This window comes from Gorilla gorilla, chromosome 1 (genome assembly GCF_029281585.2).
Source record: "Gorilla gorilla gorilla isolate KB3781 chromosome 1, NHGRI_mGorGor1-v2.1_pri, whole genome shotgun sequence".
Lineage (NCBI taxonomy): Eukaryota > Metazoa > Chordata > Mammalia > Primates > Hominidae > Gorilla > Gorilla gorilla.
In genome coordinates this window covers 121,010,767-121,033,583 of record NC_073224.2, presented here as the reverse complement: position 1 = coordinate 121,033,583, position 22,817 = coordinate 121,010,767, and the positions used below count along the sequence as shown (strand labels likewise).

At 45.7% G+C, this 22,817-nt stretch overlaps 1 protein-coding gene across 6 annotated transcripts in view; it reads left to right on the top strand.

The window, feature by feature from the left end:
* The window catches only part of IGSF3 (immunoglobulin superfamily member 3), a 93,352-nt gene that overhangs the window by 35,416 nt on the left and 35,119 nt on the right, over positions 1 to 22,817 (top strand). For all 6 annotated transcript variants that reach the window (XM_055355928.2, XM_063695860.1, XM_055355911.2 and 3 more), the window contains exons 3-4: positions 15,965 to 16,342; positions 18,242 to 18,652. In XM_055355928.2, the coding sequence (XP_055211903.2) occupies positions 15,965 to 16,342; positions 18,242 to 18,652 (789 nt within the window). The remainder of the gene's footprint in view (positions 1 to 15,964; positions 16,343 to 18,241; positions 18,653 to 22,817) is intronic.

Below are 22,817 nucleotides of genomic sequence, written 5' to 3'. Positions count from 1 at the left end.
GCTCTGAGTTAATGAGTACAGCCTCTCTTTCTCCCCTCCAGAGCATGGATTTCCTTTAATGCTTTTCTTAAGTTTGAGGAGACAAAAATATATGCCTGAAAAAGGATTACTGGGAAGAATTAAACATGAGTCCTTCAGCATGCACGTGTCCATTTGTTGCCTTCCAGGTTTGCTTTCTTCTCGGCCTGCGAGGCTCCTCATTCAGTATGCTGTGTTGTGTGGTTAGCTGTTCCATAGTTATGTGGAAAGTGGCTTCTCACATGCTGCTTGAGTCCTGGGGAATGTCACCATCCGATGACAGTCTAGCTGAGAGATGCTAGCACGCCCACCCCTTCTTCCCCCCACAGATCCATATCTCATCTAGCTGTGCACAAAAAGCAACTGATAACTCCTGTTATCAGCACTAGGTGGGGTGGGAGGTTTTGGGGGATGGTCAGCATTTTCTGGTTTCGATTACCATGTAAGTATTTTAAATCTGCAGCTCTGGCAAACTGATAACCTCCACAACTATATCATCAGAGCCCTCATTAATGGAATCATTTTCTAATTTGAACATCTTGTTTGTCCTTCCTCTCATTTCTTAGTGAACTTGTCAGTCTTCCCCAGCCCTTCACTGGTTGAGTTGTGGAAGTTTGGAGTCTTTTGCTTTTCAGGAATAGGCTGTGCTCTCAGTGACCGTTTCTGTGTCTTGAACTTTGTGGCGAGTGGAGCTTATTTGGGAGTTATAGGGTCTGCAGTTGATGGAGACATTGAGGAGGATTGAATGCCAGGTATTTTAAAGTGGCCTTGAATTAACTGTTTTCTGGCATCTTTCTCAAATCGATCCATGGGTTATCATGGCCTTTGGAGGCACCTCCCATCTGAATGCTTGCCATCCATCAGCTGAGTGACTGTTGACCTTTGCTCCCTATGTCCTCCTGTGGGCTGGCTGGGGAAGATCACTTCTCAGAGGCACATGGCAGGATGGTCTAGAGAGTTGGTTGGGCCCAGGGAATAGATTCTCTGTCCAGTGATGACCTCATCAACTTCTCCCCAGTAGTTGCCTAAGACCTGGGAATTGTGGACAGCTACCTGGATATCCCCACATTCTCTTGCCTGTTAACTACATCTCTTTACTATCTCTCTGGCCAGACCACCCCCTTTCACTCCCAGTGGAGGTCCAGTGATCTGATTTGGTTGGGGTCCTCAGCAGCTCTCACCTGGATCACCGCAGGATCATGAAGGAATCTTCTGCCAGGGCCCCTTTCCCATCACTTCTGCCAGAACAGTCTTCCCAAGGCAGGATTTGGAATATCTGTTTCCTTATTTACACCCCCAGTGGCTCTCCACTGCTCATAGTTCAAAGCCCACGCTCTTTAGTAGAGCACCCTATCCCTGCCCTGGCCTGGCCCCTGTCTGCTGCTTCCTCTTGGTCTTCCTGTACTTTCATGGACCCTACCACCCATCAATGTCAAACTGCTGCAGTACTCTGGACCTCCAGCTCCTCATGCAGCTCTGCGTAGATTCGAGCTGCTCTCTGCTGAGGTCCTATGTCATGTCCTCCCCACCCCACCACGATCTAGCAGAAATACCTACTCATCCTAATTAAAACTGGGCACAAGCCACCTCTCTTGTGTGAAGGCTTTCCTGACGCCCGTGGAACACCTAGCTATGTGTCCTCAGTGCATCTTTCACAGTGCCACGCTTTGCCGCCTCTGTTTACTTATCTATCTCTGCCTCCTAGACTGTAAAGATTGGGTCTTGTAGCTCATCAGCCCAGTACAGTGTCCAGCAAAGAGGAGACACCATATATATTTTTTGAATGAATGAAACAGAAGCTTAGAGTCAGAGATTGTGGGTTTGGATGCCAACTCTGTATCCCACTGACAATTTTTCCGAGCCTCAGTTTGCTCATCTCATCAGTGAAATGGGGAATGTACACTTCCCTCACAGGGTGGCTGTGAGATTAAAGTAAGAAGACACTTTTGGAAATGCTAGTTTGCGGCAGATTTGGCTAGTGCCTGGAATTGAGCAGGTACTCAGTCCTTATTTCCTGTTTCAGGTGATAACCAGAGAGAAAGCCTCTACTTCAGGAGACTACATCTCATTGTGCCTTTTGTCTTCTTCCAAAGAGGCTTCTCTGATCTTGCCCCTAATTAGGAGGGCGTGCCTGGAGAGCCCCTTAACAGCATCTGGGCAGGGCTTGCCACCAGGGGGCAGAGGCTTTTGAACCATCACTGCTTTGTCAGAGCCTGTAGCGAATGTTCAAAGCCCAAATCTTGTTCCAAATCCCATTCCCTCCAGGACCCTTGCCCTCAGTGGGGATTTAGAAATGGCCCCATGCTGTATGTCACGTCCTTGGCTCTGTGTAAGTCAGCGACAGCCTGCATGTTAATGCCTAAACTTCTGCTTTCTCAAGATTCCTCAAACCATCTGTCATTCAGGTGCCTTCCTTGTACCCTGAAAGGATGATTTTCATCAGGGCTCACAGTATCTGTTAATGCCTCATGAAGGCATCCAATTGGAAGAAGCAAGAGAAGAGATGCGTTAGAGGGCTTGGAAGGGATCAACATGGAATGGAAAGTTTAATAACTCAGAAAATAGGAGTTTTTAGGAAAGCGGCTAAACAGCTTTAAGAAAAAGTAAATGAGGTCAAACCTGTTCAACCAGGCCCTTGTGCATTAAGTAGCTCAAATAGAGGGCAACTGATTAACCATTTGACACTTCACACACCTGCAAAGTTGACCTGACCAGGCTGGCTCCAGCCAATTTTGCAATCATTTTCTCTCTCCACCCATTCCCTATTTCACATCAGCCCCCCTCCCCCACTTCAGGCTCCTTGGCCACCTCCCTCCTCTCCACTTACACAACCTGAATTCATCTGTACCAAAATATTCACCCCTCTCTGACTTCTTTTTTTGGGTTTTATGAGGCAGGTGGTCTGAGAAATTGCTTATGACTGTTGGTCCTAATTATGAAGCTAATTCATTCAGACTATGGAATACCTAGAAAACACAAAGTGCAAAGAAAAAACAATCCCTTATTACCCGACCTCCCTTTAGCGTTTTTTAAATATACTAGCCCAGTCCTTTTTCCACACATATATAGAGGTGTGTGGGTGTGTGTGGGTGTTTATCTTTACGAAAATACTTTCAAATCCTTTTATAGCCTTTCTCCCCTTTTACTTAGTAGTGTGCTTTCAGCATTTTTAGGTGTTCATAAATATTGTTCTCTGCAGTTTTTAAATGGTTGCATACTATTTCACCACATGGGGAGAGTGCTGTAACTGACTGATGGATTCTTTGTTTGGGGACCTTTTCCTGCTTTTGTGACCCACCCCCCTATGGTATAGTGCTCATTCTTGTACCTTCTTTTGGAAGTCCCTGAACTCTCCAGCTTGGTCTTGTGTATCTGCGAGGGCCCTGTTTCCCAGTTCTCTTCTCTGGGCTGCTGAAGAATTAGTCTCTACTTCCACAGTTCTGTTTTTTTGCATCTGTGATGCTGGCTTATCTGTGCCTCCCTAGAAAGAATGAGCAGGGCCCACTGCCTACTGCCTGGTCATAGTTATGCTCAAGAACATGGTCCTTGAATTGAATAGGGAAAATGTCCAATCCAGGGCTACCCACCGATGAGAGCCAAGCACAGGAGCCTGAGCCACCAGCAATGAAAGTCAAAGCTGAGGGGGAAGGAGCGGCCATCCGTTGTTATCATACGTGACAGGTGCTTGGGAAAACCCCCAGAAGCAGTGTCAGTGCTCTCACTATTTATTTTTAGTTATGTGTAGATGTTCATGCTTTATGAGTATGCTAGACATATTTCAGGGTGCCTGCCACCCACACTCTTGGTGGGGAACGGTTTGGGGGCCCTTCACAGTCCCTGTTGCCCAAAGTGGTTATATGCTGGGTAATGGAATACAGATGCCCATCTGGTCAAGTCCACCTAGATCTGAGTGTGTTGGGGAAATGCATATTGTAAATGACCCCAAAATCTACAACTTTGGGGGCCTGGTTAAAAAAAAAAAAGTCTCCCAGCCAGTCAGACTGCTTTCTGGGGAATTTGCACTGAGAACCACAGTGGTGAGTGCAGCAGCAACAGGCATGTGTAAGCTGAGTATTTGGAGCACAGAAACTATGGCCGACTAAAGGAACTTTGTCCCTGAAGAGTGGCGGGAGCTGTCCTGAGGAGGGTGGTCTAAGTCACAAAGGTTTTCCAGTTCTGGTCCTTGCAAGGCACAGCTCTGCTGTGATCCTCACTCATGGGTTGCCCTGAAATCCCACAGTGTCTTTTTGTATCCTTTCTGCATCCTCTCCACTTCTCCCCACACACTGGAGCTAGTTGTTGGGGCTCTGCTTATTGCGATTATCCAGCTATCACCCAAGAGGATGGCACATTGGCTAGTGCTTCCACTGCTGAGAGGGTCACAGCAGTGCCTTGGGCAGAGTCAGGAGAAGAGGAATATTCTTGTTTTGTACCGGAGTGCTTTCCAGGGTGAAGAGCTGAAGGAGCTGCTCTGAGTAGGACACGGCTCTGAGGTTCCTTTGGAGACCCCAATTCACAGCCTGGGCATTCCTAGCTAGGCAGCCCCATTTTCTAGTTTTGTGTCTCCATGGCCTAGTGTTGGGAGACAGAAGGTGGGGACACTGTGTTGAAGGACACAGCAGACTGACTTATCATGGGCTTCCTGAAGCCAGGGCCACCCCTTTGTATCCAGGTCTAGTTCTGATGCCACTTGAAAAAGCCCCCCAAGTGCTTTTGCTGTTGGCGCCCCGCATCCCTCTGCTGCCTGGTAGCTGACATCTTGATGCTGCCTGCAGATGCGCTCCCGGCCTGTTGTCAGCAGGGCCCTGGGCTTAGCAGTCCTCTTCCTGAAGCTGTGAGAGCATTGAGGGGCGCACTGCTGGGGCCCTGCCAGCTCCAGGAGGAGGTGCAGGCAGTGCTGAGTGTGGCAGGAGCTGTGGAAGAGTTACTCCAGTCCTCTTTAGGAGAGGGTGGTGGTGGCGGCCAGTAGAGGGACTGTTTGAAATCCAGCAGACACCTTTCTCCCAGACTGAAAATCTGGGGACCAGACTGAGAGTCTGGAGAAACTGGGGTATCCTAGGTCCAGAAATGAAGCGTAAAATAATAGCAACAGTAATTGCTGTGAAATGTATGCTGTGAGAAGGAATGAGGCACTTACTGGTTCGAGTGATGGTCCTTTTACTGGAACTCACTCTAAGCTGCGGTTCACTGAGCCTCTGGACTTCTCAGAGGGAGTGTTGCCACGAAGCTGCCCTCTTTAAAAAAAAAATGCCCAGCACTCAGCCTATTTCCGTTATCTCCAAAACCGGATGGAAAGAAAGAGCGGTCAGAGTAATTACAGGGAGAACATTTACAGGCAAGTAATCTGATCTTGCCTTTTAATTTTTTTCCCCTCTAGAACATAGAAGGCAAATACTAGCACTTATATTTACTTATAAGCATTTCTATTAGATGCTGCCTTGAATCTAGGTGGGGCTGAAAAAAGTGTCTATTCCTGTGGCTGTGGGCATGGCTGGCCTAGGGCAGGCTGCAGGGCTCCCTCGCTGCCTTTCTTTTTGGATGCTGCTTCTGTGCTGTCTTTCGCATGAGAGTGAGGGGGAATGCCGGTGAGAGGGTGGCAGGACTCAGGTGCTATCTGTATCTTTTCTGAGAGGAGTGGAGGATGGAGGCAAAGAAATGAGCGATAGGAGAGGAGGAGCAGAATAGAAGGGCGGGAAGTGGGGTCTTTTGGGCTTTCCTGGTTCCAAGCATGGCATAGGGTGAAACAGCCATGGACATCCTGAAAGTGATAAGGTCTTCCCTGGGGTTTCAATGGTCATGGATAAGAGAAGCTGGGGATTGTACAAATTCAGTTGGGGAAAGGATAAGCAGTAGAAGGCATGGGCTTGTTGGTTATAGAAAAAAAAAAGTATAAATAACCTAAATATTCATTAATATTGGAATAAATAAAATGTGGTGTAATCCTATGATGGAATACTGTGAAGCTATATAAAGAGGAAAAATGGGAACTATATTTGATCTCAAAAACTTTGAGGAGGAAAACTGAGGAACATAACTCAATGAAAGGGATGATAATGTTTATGTAAAAAATGCTGAAAAATAATGTATATTTTTCAGTGGTTACATATATCTGGATATAAAAGCATTTTTTTTTTTTAAGTCTGGAGAGCTCTATCCTTAAATCACAGTAGTGCTAATCTCTGGAAAAATGAGGGGAAGCAGCGTTAGTGGTAGTAGTCAGAAGAGATAAAAGACTTAAAATACTGTAATTTTTAAAACATTTAAGTAAATATTCTAATCTAAGTAAATAGTAGCATGTTTAAAATATTTTTGAGTTATGGTTTAGCAGTCCTCTAAGGAAGCAGCTTCAACATTTAGTAATGAGGGAATTAGGCAGCAGCTTAGAAGCAGCCACCCATCCCCGGGGCTCAGTAGCTAAATGTCTCAACCTAGGACAATCAGGCAGTCTAGTGACACAGCAGTGCAGAGATCAGTCAGGTTGGGATGAAATGAAGTAACTGGGTTTGCAGTCCTTTTGGATGGTTCTGTAGCTGGCAGTTACATCTTCTTAGAAGTAGTATCAATAATTTAACATTCATTAATCATCATCTTTAGACCAGCTCTATTTTAGGTACCACTGGGGATTCAGATAAGAGAAAGAATGAAAGAGTGAATGAATGATATTTTTGTCCTTGGATTTAAAACCAGGCCAGGCCCTCATCTTGTCGCATTTGACTGTGAATTTGGTCTGTCTGCTTCCAGTCCTGCCCTCTGCTCTGTCCTCCACCTGCCACCAGAGTGATAATTCGAAAGCGTAAATCTGATCCGTCTTCTTCCTTACCTCTGTTAGGCTCTTTCTCAACTTCCCCTGTCCCAGAGGAGGTGTTTGACTTTATTAATGTGCCTTTCGGTGCCCTTTTCTGCCTGGCACTGATGTGCCCTCCAGTCATGTGACAAAACGACCTCCGCAAACTTCTTGCTAATCCTGGAATGCACTGCAGTGTTTTCATGTGGTATATATTTCCCTTGCGCTTTGGGACCCAATTCAGATGTCATTGCTTTTTTGAAGGCTTTTTGAATGCTTTCACTTTCTGAAAGGGCTTAACCTTGCACTTTGCACCTCACTGCTATTGTATACCATTAAAATGATTAGTTATGTGTATTTATTTTAGGATTGTCAGCTTAGGACAACTTGTCAACTATGTCTTATCAATCTCTCCCTCACAGTTTCTGTCCTAGTATCCATCATAATAGGTACTGAAAAAAATGTTGATTGAAGCCATAGCATATGTTCTTGTTACCTTTCTATGTAACAAATGTTTCCAAACCTCAGTGGCTTAAAACAACAATTTTGTTATGCTCACAGAATCTGTGGGTCGAAAATTCAGAGGCACAGCAGGCATGGCTGGAAGTTCCAAGGCTGGGGGCAGCTCACAGTGGAGGCTTGTTCACTCACATGGTGGCAGGTGGAGCTGGGTGCTGATTGGCTCATTCACTCCCATCGTGGCAGGTGCACCTGGCTGGAGCCCGCTCTGGACTGGAGCACCTGCCCAGGGCCTCTCCATGTGCCTTGGGCCCCCTCACAGCATGGCCTCAGGACTGTTGGCTTTCTTATGTGGTGGTTCAGGGCACCCTGAGTGAAATGGAAGCTACATCACTTTTCACGACCTAGGACTGGAAGTCACACAGTGACTTCCTGCCCAGATCCACAGAGAAGGGAATTATTCTAAACTCCACCTCTTGATGGGAGTGTGTGGCATGGTCACATTGCAAAAGAGCACGTGGGAAGGAGATATTGTTACTGCTGTGTCTGGAGAATACAACCTGCCACGGTGTGTGGGAGAAATTAGTTCCACAGCTAGAGTTAATATCACTACTATTGCTACTACTGCAACTAGTGGCTAAACATTTATTGAGCACTTATTGTGTGCCAGGAATTAAGTTTTAAATGTAGCAACTCATTTAATCCTTCCATAACGCTGTGACGATTATACCACTTTACAGATGAGGAAACTGAGGTGCAGAGAGGTTAAGTAACCAGCCCAAGATCTCACAGCTACTGCCCATGCTGTGGGAAGTCAGTGAAGGCGAAGACTTAGGAATTCACTCCAAACTTTAGGTTTGCTGCTGGATTGTGACAGTGCATTTATCACATGGGAATTGATGGCTGTTTCAAGAGCCATTTTTTTTTTTTTTTTTTTTTTTGAGACAAGATCTCGCTCTGTCACCCAGGCTGGAGTGCAGTGGCACAATCATTGTTCACGGCAGCCTCGGCCTCCCAGGCTCAAGGGATCCTCAAGGGACCTTTTTTTTTTTTTTTTTTTTTTTTTAGATAGAGTCTTGCTCTGTTGCCCAGCCCACAGTGCAATGACATGATCTTGGCTCACTGCAACCTCCACCTGCTGGGTTCAAGCGATTCTCCTGCCTAAGCCTCTGGAGTAGCTGGGATTACAGGCGCACATCACCATGCTGGGCTAAATTTTTGTATTTTCAGTAGGGACAGGGTTTCACCATATTGGCCAGGCTGGTCTCGAACTCCTGACCTCAGGTGATCCACCTGCCTCGCCCTCCCAAAGTGCTGGGATTATAGGCATGAGCCACTGTGCCTGGCCTCAAGGGACATTTTTGATGAAAGTATGGATCCAGATAAGGTCCTTGCACCTGTGGGCTTGGGAAGCTGAACCTTGAGCTGTCCTGGTTTTATGGTTCCACTTGTGCCATCCGGACCTTGGTTAGACTGTCCCTTGATGGCAGTGACATTGACCGAGTGGGCTGGAGTGCAGTGGTGCGATCTCGGCTTGCTGCAACCTCCATCTCCCAGGTTCAAGCAGTTCTCCTGCCTCAGCCTCCTGAGTAGCTGGGATTACAGGCGTGTGCCATCACACCCAGCTAATTTTTGTATTTTTAGTAGAGCTGGGGATTTACCATGTTGGCCAGGCTGGTCTCGAACCCCTAACCTCAAGTGATCCATCTGCCTTGGCCTCCCAAAGTGCTGGGATTACAGGCATGAGCCACCGTGCCTGGCCAGTGCAAGTGTCTTTAGCCAGCTTCATTTACTCCCTAACTCCTTGCCTCAGATTCTGCATCTGTAAAGTGAGGTCACTAGGAGTATTTACCTCAGAGGGCTGTTGCAAGGTTAAAGCTGGTTATACAAGCAGAGTACTTGGAACAGTGTCAGTTACCTGGCTGGGGCTCAGTAAGTGCTGGCTGTCCTTATTGGAAAGGTTCAAGTGTTGTGTTTTCCTGTCACCTGATCTGGAAAGAGGTCAAACAAAGGATCTTTTAGCCCATGCCACTTCCTGTCCTTCCTTGGCTGAAGGCTGACAGGTAAGAATCCCCAGAAGTTGTCACTGATGTGCCTGTGGAAGTGGCCTTCCCGATTGCTTTCTCTCTGGAGCCTTTAAGTTCCATGAAGCACTTAGTTGGCCTGGACTCCACCTATTCAGCATGCTGTGGCATCTCAGTTCAGTTCCCATTTTTAACTTGGGACTGCATAGATTCCCCATCATTTCTTTTAGGACCAGGTGGGCAAGAAGATCCAGTCAGTGCTTTATTACTTCTCGCTGATATTCACAGAGCACATTTAGTGTGAGCCATGGAATAAGAAAACTCTTAGTCACATTCTGTGTCATGAGAAGGTTACTTAACCTTGAAAACCATTTCCTTGTCTGGTAAATGTGGCTGTAATGAAATCGACCCCATTCACTGTTGTGAGGATTAAATGAGATGATGTATGCAGAGCAACTAGGACAGTGCCTGGGAAAGTGCTACTCATTATGATCATTTATCTTCAGTTTAGAACAATATATACTTGCTTATTTAAAAAAAGATAATAGAGAAAAGGTATTGAGAAAAATAGGAGAGGAGAAAATCACTCAAATTCTCACCATTCAGCGATTCAGCCCAGTATCATCAATGTTTTGTTTGGTTGTTTTTGTAGGTGTAGGATTTTTTTTTTAAACGTAATTTTACGGCATATGCAGTTTTGCATTTTTAACCCAAACTTAATGTTCTTTTTAATGTTCTTGTACTTACAAAGATTTATCCTGTTTTTAGATTGATATCTCACCTTGGCAGAATGAGATAAAATTTTAAAATATTCATTTGGTGGCTTTCACAGTATTATTTGATCTCTAGGGTCTCCTGTGAGTTTGCTACATGGTACGTTGTATTACTTTCATCTTATAGATGAAGAAAGATACTAGTGTGGCTAAGTCACATGCAGAATTTGGAGGAGCATGGTGCTGAATGAGCTTTGATGATTGTAGAGGCCATAACTGGAAAAGTAGATGTAAAATGGTGAGGTCGATCCCTCTGACACTTTCACATGCTCAGTCACGCATCTTGAACATATCCTGTGCCTAGAGAGGTAGGTTTCTGAGCCAAGGCATATTCCAAAAATTGCATGAGAAGCTGGCTTTCCCAGGCACAGTGACCCCTCCCTGCTCACTAACTCCTGAATCATACCTCCTGCCCCTAGCCAGGTTTATCTAGGACTTGAGCACAAAGAAAAAGTGGGAGCATCTTTGAACAAGAAATATCTTGAAAAACTAGTTAAGTGGTATCATGTATTTGTGGGATGGGTGATTTCAAAACCCGATCTAAAAGGACAGGACCTTGCTCATTGACAATTTATTGTCTGATGCAATGTTTCTTAATCTTTTTGGGTCTTGAATTCCTTTGAGAATCTTTTGAAGTTTATGGACTCTTTTCCCAGAAGAACACACTCATGTGTATGTAACACAATTTTGCATTCAATCTTAGGGACTGCAGGTGTCTACATTAGTTATATATTGATGTAAAAAAAAAAAGCCCCAAACTTAAGGCTTAAAGGAACAATAGATGTTTATTATCTCACAGTTTCTGTGGTTCAGAAAGTCAGTAACATCTTAACTGGATACTTCTGACTCGGAGTCTCCCAGGAGGTTGCAGTCAAGATGTTGTTGGGGGGAAAGGGGCAGGTTCAGTGGCTCATGCCTGTAATCCCTACACTCTGGGAAGCAAAGCCAGGAGGATTACTTGAGCCCAGGAGTTTGAGACCAGCGTGGGCAACACAGTGAGACCCTATGTATTAGTCAGTTCTCACATTGCTATAAATACATGAGACTGGAGAATTTATAAAGAAAAGAGGTTTAATTGTCTCACAGTTCCACAGGCTGTTCAGGGAGCATAATGCTGGCATCTGCTCGGCTTCTGGGGCAACCACAGGAAACTTTCAATCATGGTGGAAGGTGAAGAGGAAGCAGGCACGCCTTACATGGCCAAAGCAGGAGCAAGAGAGAGAGGGGGGAGGTGCCACACACTTTTAAACAATTAGATACTGTGAGAACTTTAACGAGCACAGCACCAAAAGGGTGATGCTAAATCATTCATGAAAGATCCATTCCCGTGATCCAGTCACCTCCCACCAGGTCCCACCTCTAACATTGGGGATTATAATTGAACGTGAGATTTAGGTGGGTACAGAGACCCCAACCATATCATCCCATCTCTATAAGAAATAAAAAAGTTAGCCAGGCATGGTGGTGTGTGCTGGTGGTCCCAGATACTCAGGAGGCTGATGTGGGAGGATCACTTGAGCCTCGGAGGTCAAGGCTGCAGTGAGCTATGATTGCACCACTGCACTCCAGCCTGGGTGACAGAGTGAGACCCTGTCTCAACAACAACAAAAAGATATCTGGGGTTGACATTATCTGAAGGCTTGACTGAGTTGACTGTGGCTGGAGAATCTACTTCCAGTCACATGCTAGCAAGTTAGTGCTAGCTGTTGGCAGGAGGCCTCATGTGGTCCTCCCCATATGGCTGCTTTGATGTCCTCATAACATCGTGCTTGTCTTTTTATGACCTAGCCCTGGAAGTCACATTCCACCATTTGTGCATTTCCTATTGGTCACGTAGGTCAGTCGTATTTAGTGCATAGGGCAAGGTCTGAGAGGGGAGTAGTGCTGACTGCCCACGCCCTCTCCTGGTGCACGCCGCTTCCAGCACCCGGAAGCTCTCCTAACTCCGTTATTTAGGGTTTTCATATGGGATTTCATTACATGGGTATGACTGATCAAATCACTGACCAATGCTGATTGGATCAATCTGCAGTCCCCTTCTTGTCCTTGGAGGTCTAAGGGTGGGGCTGAAAACTCCACAACTCTAAGCGTGGCCAGCTCCTTCCTTGAAACTGCCTCTGTGCTCACCTTCAGTCACCTCATTAGCATAAACTCTGGGATGGCCAAAAGGGGCTTCTTATAAATAACAAAAGGTACTCCCATTGCTTAGGAAGTTCCAAGGGGTTTAGGAGCTCAGTGCCAAGAACTGGGGATAAAGACCAAATATGTATATATATATATATAAATACTACAGTAGTGAATTTTATATAGCAAACATGCATTATTTTTATTTTTGGCTAAAATTTTTTTCTAGTTATAAAACTGGTACATACTCATTGCAGAGGACTGGGGGAAGGAGTAAAATATTAAGAAAAAAATAAAAATCACTCGCCATCCTGTCACCTAGTATTTTCTTTCTAGTTCTTGCAGTTATATATAACATTTTGATCTTTCTTTTTATGTTACAGAAGTCATATTTGCTTATTGCAGAGTAATCCAAAGAGTACAGAATGTCTAAAGTTAAAAAAGTTATTTAAAAAAAAAAGATCCTTGCCTGGGAGGAACTTTCTATTGTAGGTTGGGAGGGGAGATAGAGGGGCTGTGGGTCAGAGGATGCCCTGGTCAGGGTTGGGAGCCTGTGTCTCTTTGGAGGCAGCAGAGGTCTGCACAGCAGGGTATTACTATTATAGGGGAATGGGGGGTGGGGGGGTGGGATGTGTGGAAGGGGAATTAAACTGCCAAGAAGAAAACAATTATTTTTATGTTGAGAAGCATTATTTTCAGGGGTCAGAAGCCCTTTGTGGGTCAGAGGGAAATTAAGGAGTTATTTAATAAACAGGTGCAGCTAAATGTGTGTGGTTAAAGTGCAATCCAGTAGTTATTTGTCCGGATTGTTTATAACCTGCTTCCAGCCTAGACAAGTTGATTTGACCCTGCTGTCCTGGCTCATTCAGGCCACTTAACACTGTTTACCATTGGGAGGGGAGGACGTGCATGATCCGCTGGCCGAGTGCCTTTGTAAGGTCTGTAAATAGGATGCATTCTGGTTAAACTCATTATTGCATCACAGAAGCTAGTATCTGATGGGTCTCAGCTGTTTTCTTTTTCACTGGGGAAGACTGGAGGAGAATGAAACTTTCTTGAACCAGTGATTGGGTCTCTACCAAAGAGAGAAACTTAAAGCTAGTGAGAGCCTTAAGATATTTCATTTGAGCACTTGGCTGGCACCATGTAGGTAGAGACACTTTAAAGTAACAGTGCTTTGCTACACCTGATTTGAATCATCTGTGGAGCTTCAAAAAAAAAATCCTAATTAATCCTAAGACCAGTTATGTCAGGTGGGGTCCAGGCACTGTTATTTTTTTAAAGCTCCCCAGGTGATTCCAGTGTAGGTCCAGGATTGAGAAGCAGTCCTTAAAGATGCTGGTATACCCTGACCTGCCTCCAGCCTTCTTTGCAGGAGAGGTATGGGGGTTGGTTGTAGTTGCTCTGTCATAGAACACTGCAATTCAAAGGATACCTAATGTTATGAATGTAGTTAAATTGTTTGCAAAATGTTCTGTGTTTCAGAAATACTGCAATCATTTGATTCAAATGTCACCATATTTGTGTGTGTATACAGTCATGGGTCACTTAATGATGGGGACATGTTTTAAGAAATGCATCATTAGGCAATTTCATTCTTGTGTGGACATCATAGGGTGTACTTCAACAAACCTAGATGGGATATATATTTTCATTTATATATTTTATTATGGAAAATCAAATGTCCCAGCACTGTTACTGAATATCAGTCATTTCCCCTACTTGATCTGCCATGCCAACATTAAGTGCCATATATTAGATCTCTATATATGCTCCATTATAATCTTACAGGATCACTGTTGCACATGTGTTTCCTCATTGACTGAAATGTTATTCAGTGCTTGACTGTACATATAGTAAAAATGTTATGCACCATATTTTAACATACTGATATTACTAATGAGTTGTCCTCATGGTGACTTTAAATATCATAATTAATGCCATCAACCAGAATATATCAAATAAATTCAGATACCACTTGTTCTGTTTATTTCCTTCCCCTGCCAATTTTGTATTTTTTCTGATTCTGCTGAAGCCAAGATGGGGTTCTGTGTAGGATTTTGTTTGTGAGGAAAGGTTCTGCATGAATTAAAGTTTTGCAAGCCATGGGCATTTCATTTTATGGGCTGTTTTTGAGGTCTGTCATCTTGCAGATTAGATTAGCTTACACTGAGGCACAGTCCCCCGCTGGGCTGGGCAGAGAGCTGCACTCCACTAGTATTTGAGCTGTCCCGGCTGTTCACCAGCTGGATCCACTTCAGATAGGCATAGCCGGGGCAGCCGCCGTTCCCATTTGTGGGGGAAAAGGGAAGCTATCACAAGAATGGACTGCAGCTGTGGGAGGAGGTGGGCAGCCCAGTGATGGTGTCATTGTCAAGGGGCCATTGAAATGTCCTTAAGCAGTCATTGGCCAAATCCTGTCCTCTATGGATCCAGAGCCACAGAATGTTCCAGCAGAAATATGTCTTAGCCAGCAGCTCTTTATTGAGGACTGATTGTGGGCTAGGCTCTGTGGTAGGGTCTTTACAGATGTTATTAAATCTTCTCAATAACCCTATGAGACAGGCATTATTATCCCCATCTTACCGATGAGAAAACCGAGGCTTAGAGAGGTTAAGCAGCTTATCCAAGATCACAGTTAATAAGTGACAAAGCCAGCATCGGAACCCACGCTAGTCCTCTTCAAAGCCTTCTTAGAAATCATGTGATAGATGAGAAGATCAAGGTCTGGAGAAGAAAAGCAAGTTGTCTGAGATGACACAACCAGCTCTAACTGGTGGCAAAGCTGCGCCTGTAACTCACCTGCGCTTTTCACAACCTGCAGTACATGACCACTGCCGAAATGAAGAGGCAGGGGTGTGCCCCCTCCCGCCTTCTGAGTGGCTCAGGCACAATCAGTGTTGAGTTGGCATGAAATGAGAAATTAAACTCACCATGCCACTTTAAGAAGAACATGGAGAAGGCAGGCAGAAGTGACCTTGGAGAACAGTATCTGAGCCAGAAGGCAGGAGGTCAGCGGGGGAGTCTTGAGTGGGAAACTCAAGGGTAGCCTGACTGTCCTTGTCACAGGTTTAGCTGGGCACTGTTAGTTCCCCCCTTTGTCAGTTTGTGGGAATCTGGGCATCAGGGATCTGTTTCAGCCCTTCACATTTGTGTTTGGGTGTGCTCAGCTTAAAACGATAGCAGCCTGCAGGAGCTCAGCTCTGCCTCTATTTATGGAGGGAAGAGAAACTAAGGAATGCTCCTTGGGGTGGTGTTGGGGAGCAGCTACATGGGAAATTGAAGGGTGCAGCACCAGTAAAAAGGTGCTCCCAGGACTCCGTTCCACCAGCGCTCGGACCAAGGAAGAAGCATTTAATTTCAGCCAGATTTCTAGATGGTTGCTTTTATTTGTTTTCATCTGAATTTGTGCCAAGGATTCAACTTTTCCTGCTCATTTTATTAAAAACTTTATACACAGCATTAATAAATAGATATAAAACTGCCATATAAATGACAAACAGAGGGGCTAAATGAAATTCCCAAGGGTCAGCTGTTGAATAAGTAACAAAAGCACATCTTGGCATGATCAAATTCCCATATATGCAAATTAGGGACAGTGCTTTACCACAGAGTGTTTTAATTAATATTTATAAGTCACAAAGCGCCTTTGAAAGGGCCAGTAAGCTGTTTATATTATTATCATGTCACACAAATAACAAACCCTTTGGAGATTGCTGCCTACTTTGCATTTTGGTCTGAGAAGTAAATGAGCATGTTGCGTGTGTTTCTCTCCCTCGTAGGTGTGGTGTCAGCACAGCGGCAGGTCACCGTTCAGGAAGGACCCTTGTACCGCACGGAGGGCTCCCACATCACTATCTGGTGCAATGTGAGTGGCTACCAGGGACCGTCTGAGCAGAATTTCCAGTGGTCCATTTACCTGCCTTCGTCGCCAGAGCGAGAGGTGCAGATCATCAGCACCATGGACTCTTCCTTCCCCTATGCCATCTACACCCAGCGCGTCCGCGGAGGGAAGATCTTCATAGAAAGAGTCCAGGGGAACTCAACCCTATTGCACATCACAGATCTTCAGGCCCGGGATGCCGGGGAGTATGAATGCCACACACCCAGCACCGATAAGCAATACTTTGGGAGTTACAGTGCAAAGATGAACCTAGTGGGTAAGGAGAAGCTGTCTTCATGTTGCCAGCGTCTGGCCTGACTCAGTTCTTTAGTAGCGTAATTTTGCTTTATGCCATGCATTTGACTTTTAAAAAAATCCCAAAACTCCCAACATATTTTAGGGGTCAACAGATAGCACAAGGAAACTAAATTTCTGTGTTCACTTCTAAATAATAGGTGGTTGAGGGTGAAACTTTAAAAAGGTCTAATGCAGATGTTAAGAATTTCATAAGTTAACTAACCCTGTAACTGGTGAAAAGGGGTATGAAAATATAAGGCAAGGACGTTTGTGGTTGATGATCTGAATGACAAGGAAGATGAGACGTATGACATCAGTTGGAAGAGAGGAGAAACCTCTCAGAAGGATAGGCCTTTGGGCAGCTCTGAGACCCACAGGGCACTGCTGAAGCAGGAAGCACATGTGGCTGTGGGTCCTTGCTCAGACCTTGTACATTGAAGGTCCTTTGGCTCCATGCGTAAGGAACTATGAACTGGCTGTCTCCCTTGTTGCTCCTTAATGCTGAAGGAAACATGAGGAAGAGGGATGCAGGAGCTTCCAGTGTGGGCAGCACTGGTCATAGTGTTTGCCAGTGTCAAAGGGTTAACCGTATCAAGGCTGTTCTGTTTTTCTGCCTATCTTAATGTCCAGTTTTTATTATCACAACTAAGCAGTGGGTGTTGCTAGTTCTTTTATTAATACACATACTATCATTTGTTTATTTTTACTTTCTCTAACTAGTCTGTGTCCCAGCAGGAGACCTTTTTTTTTCGTGTGTGTGTGTGTGTGTGTGTGTATGTGTGACGGAGCTTTGCTCTTGTTGCCCAGGCTGGAGTGCAATGGTGCGATCTTGGCTCACTGCAACCTCCACCTCCCGAGTTCAAGCAATTCTTCTGCCTCAGCGTCCTGAGTAGCTGGGATTACAGGCATGCACTACCATGCCTGGCTAATTTTGTATTTTTAGTAGAGACGGGGTTTCTCCATGTTGGTCAGGCTGGTCTCAAACTCCCGACCTCAGGTGATCCACCTCCCTCAGCCTCCCAAAGTGTTGGGATTATAGGTGTGAGCCACCGCACTTGGCCGTTCCCAGCAGGAGACCCGTAAGACCCAATCCTTGGGTGAGAACAGGGAGAAAACACATACTAGTTGTGACTAGGGTACTCTCATCAGACAGAAAGGTGGTGCTATTTAATCTCCAGAAAGGTGCAAGCAAGGATCAGGGTATGATTCTGACCAAGGGATCATGGAGAAAATCTCTTCTCTTGCCTGAATCTCTCCAGACTGTGGCTTCCTTCCAGTGAGGACCCCTTTGATCGATGAATTACGTGAAAATTAAACCCACTAAAAATAGGGTATGATGATTATTTTTTCTACCAAAAATGGTTTTTTAAAAAAAATCATCTTCCTAGGGCTGCACTGCTGAAGTAAGTTACAGGATGGGGATGTGGGAAGGAAAGAAAGAATATTGTATAGAAATGTAAAACTAAAAGTTCCAGGAGGCATTTCCATTAGAGGATCAGTCAGAAGTGAAGTTAAAGTATCTCAGAGCAGTGCCAGAATCAACAACAAATGTTATTTGACCTATAAGACAATTGTTTAAAGACAGTATTTTCAGGGAGTTTATTTATTATGTAATATGAAATACACCCCATGTTTTATCCAAGTGTTACTAAAATACCAGACAGGTAAGTGTAAGCACCAAAATAATGCATTTCCAAATCCAAACAGAAAACTTTCTGTTTATGTGCATTTGGGGCTGTCTGTGGCCTTGAATCGATGGTTCAAGGATGACTGTTAGGGACGCAGTGCAGTGACGCCTGCGTGGAATGGGAGCTTAGCCCTGGAAGTCTCAGATTCTGTGGCTTTGTGACTGCACTCTCAGGACATTTCTGTGTTGCAGTGATCCCAGACTCCCTGCAGACCACTGCCATGCCCCAGACTCTGCACAGAGTGGAGCAGGACCCGCTGGAGCTCACTTGTGAGGTGGCCTCGGAGACCGTTCAGCACAGCCACCTGTCTGTGGCCTGGCTCCGGCAGAAAGTTGGCGAGAAGCCCGTGGAGGTCATCTCCCTGAGCCGAGATTTCATGCTTCACTCCAGCAGCGAATATGCCCAGAGGCAGAGCCTGGGGGAGGTGCGGCTGGATAAGCTGGGGAGGACCACCTTCCGCCTCACCATCTTCCACCTGCAGCCTTCTGACCAGGGCGAGTTCTACTGCGAGGCTGCCGAGTGGATCCAGGATCCGGATGGGTCATGGTATGCTATGACCCGAAAGCGTTCCGAGGGAGCCGTGGTCAACGTCCAGCCAACTGGTCAGTCCCTCTGAGCCTCTTGTCCTGTCCTTTACTTGGTGGTGAAGACTGTCAGATACTGGGAGAATGTGGAGACTCCTTCTTTGGGCACCTCTACCAGGACAGCAGGTTTTCATGTGAAGTTAAAGCCGGTCTTGTGTGTGGCCGGAGGGAGCTGAGGGATGTGCGGGACATAGGTATCCTAAGACCTGAGTCACAGGCAGGTGCCACACAGACTGAATCCTGCTTAGAGACATGCTTTCTTTGACCTACGTGGTGTTTATACTTTTTTGAATTAGAAACTCATTTTAAAAATTGGGAGATTTCTGAGAAACCATTTGTATCTTAAAACTCTGGGCTTTCATTCCCATTAGGCACAGTTGCTGCCCCGTTTAATGATGTTGCCTTCCTCAGGTACCCATCTGGTTTCATTTGCAGAAGCCATTTGAGATAATGAGACTTCCATCCAAGGTCTAACATTATGAACTAGAGAAATTTTGGCTTAAATTATTATTTTTTATCTAATAATAGTCTTTGGTGATATTTTGTAATTTCCAAAATGCTTTATCACATATTACTTCACCATCCCCCAGACGTTCTATGAGGTGAGTAGGTGGTAGTACTCCTATTTTGCAGGTGAAGATGCTGAATGCAGATTACTTTATGTTGGGGCTCAAGAGGAGTCTTAGGGCATGTTGATGAGGCCAGTCTGAGAGTACCAAGTTCCACTATAGATGTTTTCTTAAGTGAAGGCCTGGAAGGGGTCCTGAGGAGGTTGCATGATGTCTTTAGAGCTGAGGCAAAATGATGGTGGCACAGCCAGCTGAAACCCTCCCTGGCTTCTCTTGGTATCTCCTGTGGCCCCAGACTCTACTCCCCAGTCTCCTGAGCCCACCAGGCTCCAGGCCAGAGCTGACAGCTGTTGCTGGCTGCCTCTGCTGGGCTGAGGGCAGGTTCTCACATGGGCCTTCAGATCCCCCAACTTTGGTTGGAGCATGGTTGTTGTGCCATCACTAAGTTGGCGATGAGTGGCCTGAAAGCCTTTCCTTGTGCGGAAGCTCACTTCCGGTGAGGACTGTGGTGGTTCTGGTGAGTGAGTGTGGCTTGTGGGAAATGAGCTGGTGAGCAGTACAGGTGGGATCCTTCATCAGGACCTGTCTCTTGGGCTCCCTGTCCTATTTGCTGCAGTCAGTTGTCTGGGTCTTTGCATACTTTCTCTGCCATTCTAGAGTAATGCTTCAGACTCAGCTAACAGTATACATTTTGGGGCTTCGTCCCAGAAGTCTTCAATTGGAGGCTCCTGGGATGGGACCTGGGAAGCTGGATTTCCGGCACGCTTCCCAGGTGATTCTTCTGCTATCTACATTTTTTTCAAGCAAAGCTTCTAGGGCAGAAGCAATTCTCTGGACATCACTTTAATAAGTCATCTAATGGATGTGAAATCTTTTACCATAGGGGTTGGTAGGGATAGGGAGCACTTTATCTGCTCTGTAGGACATTTAGCAGCTTCTGGATCTTTCAATATTAAAAAATCTATCCAAGGGGCTTTATTTTATATTTATCCTTTCCCTTCCTGGATAGTTTTAAGATCAACTTCAAAAATTTGGGCCAAATTTTGAGTCTTAGTGCTTTTAAATTAGGTTGCATCAGTTAATCTTCTTTATTTTAATCTTACCAATTTGGAATTAGAACTTTCTGAATTTACCCTGAAAATGTATCTAGACTAAGCCAGCAAAAGGAAAACTAAGTGAAAAAAAAGTTGATGACTTCACCCTGCATTCCTGTGCTGTTTAGGTTCAGCAGTTGCATCTCCAACTCTACCCTTCTTAGTTTATTTCAGTAAACATGTAGCCAGTCTCCACAGCATTGAAGGTGTGATGGTGATAGGCATTAAGGGCTTCAAAGATGACTAGCACTGGTCCCTGCACTTAGGCAGACCTGAGAACCAATGGACAAGTAAAATGTGCTAAGTGCATTGATAGCATTTGTATAGAGTGCTCTGGGAATACCGGAAATAGGAAGTGTTCTTGCAACCACAGTTATCTCTGAATGGGATGGTTGATAAGACAAATCCAGGAACACCAATAAGTTTCTTGACTTGAACTGAGTCTGGAAGCTTGAGGAGTCAGCAGGAGGAGAAGCATAAAAGTGCAAAAGTGTTTGATATGTTTGGCAAGCAGAAAGGAGTCAAGTATGACTAGTTCCGGATGTTGAATTCCAGATGTGTGTGATGAGAGAGGAAAGGGACCCCGAAGCCCCAAATGCAGTGATATAGAGCCGGGGCTTGACTCTGTGGGCCAAGAGTTTTCAAGCTGTTCTTGGAACCCTGGAAGCCCCTCAAAGGTGCCTAGGAGGTTAGACATGGGTGTGTGTTGGTGTTCATGTGCACGTATGCGCACCCAGGAGTGCAGGGAGAAGGCATGCGAGGGCCTGGGTGGTCCCCCCTTGCTTCAACTATGTTGGGCAGCAGAAGATTTTATATGAATAAAAAGTCCCCTTCCTTTGTCCTCTTCTTAATAAAGTTTGAAAACCTCTGCTGCAGACAGTTGGAGAGGAGGTAGAGATTTTTAAGCAGGGAGTAACACAATCAGATCAGGGTTTCAGAAAGAAAAACCCATGGAGGCCACCTGGAGGTTGATTAAATCTGTTGAGTCTGAAGCCAAGAGACCAGGTAGAAAAGAGCTAATAAGAGCTAAGGCTACGTCAGTGGGTGCCCGAGGCGAAAGAATAAAGAGCACAGTGGAAGGAGGGGTCCAACTGTCTAGAAGTCCAGGGGCTGGGACTGGGGCTTTGGGGGTTCCTTCAACTGTGGGAGGGAAGGAACAATAATGAGGACATGCGGGACCTTTGCATTTGCGGCAGCATTGGCTGCCTTTTGTTTTTGTAAATTCTAATGAAAGAGCCCATCCATCAGGTAGACTCTGATAGAGATGCTCAGTATGTGAAACATCCAGTGGGTCCTCAGACACAGGGGTCTGGGGCTCAGAGACCGAGCCTGAGAGTGATCAGGGCCCTGGAAGAGCCCATGGTGTAAAAATGGGAAAGGGCCTGGGAGAACAGCAGCAGTAAGAGGTGACCAGAGAAGCAGGTGAGAGAGTGGAACAGAGTGGGCAGGCCAGCAAGAAGAAGAGCAGGAGAGAAGGGATCATGGAGCAGGCTCAGAGCCTCAACCTGCTTGAGGAAAGCCTTTGGTTAGGATGGGGGTAGGGGTAGGGTGGATCATTCGTGACATTTGCTAAGTCAGTGAAGCCTAATTTCAGTGAGATGAAGTGGAAGGGTTATTGGAAAAAGCACAGGTCAGTTTCTAGAGATGTAATTGACTGGGCATAACCAAGGGCAGAAACGGGGGTGATGTGGGTAAATCTTGTGTCTTCAACCTGGGAACATGAAGGTGTCACCAAGGCATGGGGGGATTCCCCTGAGATGAGAAGAGTCTTTGGCCGCCGAAAGAAGAAAGCCAGAGTTACAGCCAGGCTAACCTGGAGCAACGGAAAGGTCTGAGGTCTAGGGTACCCCTTGCACAGCTCCAGTGGTGTTTATGTGGAAGGAGTGCTTTTCTGTCATTGATGTTGGGTTATAAATGACTAATTGGGTTGACCTGAGAGATAATATCCAGCAGATAACACGGGGACTGTCCCATATGGGTGTGTTCATCCAGGCAGATGGTGGCAGAGTGAAATGTGCTTCCTTCAATCCATGCCTCTTAAGACTGGTCTCTTGGGAGCTGGAAGCTGTGACAGCAGCTACTTCATTGGAGGGGAGGCCCTGGAGTTGATGACGTGGTTTTCCCTGTCAGGAAGTTTGGCTGCTAGAGGAAGTAGTTAGGTCACTGGAAAGAAGGGGTGTTTGCAGCAGGACACTGGCCTATATTGGGGGGAGGGGCTGGAGAGCCTGAGGAGCGGGAGGGGTAAAGCTGCGCTGGGGCTGGAAAAGAAGAATGTGGATGCTGCTTATGCGTGATTCTTATGTTTTCTCGGGGAAACAGAAACCTCGTCTGCTTGAAGAGTGCCTAGGACGGGATTAATGGGCAAGATCTTGAAGATAGTGGGAAAAGCTAGACATGCCAGTCTAGGGAAGGCAGGCAAGGTCGGAGCTAATGAATCTACATGGAATTCAAACGTCTCTGCCATGGGATTTTTTCCACCTCAGTGTTCTTTTTAGAGGAACAGAGCTAGAACTGGGCAGT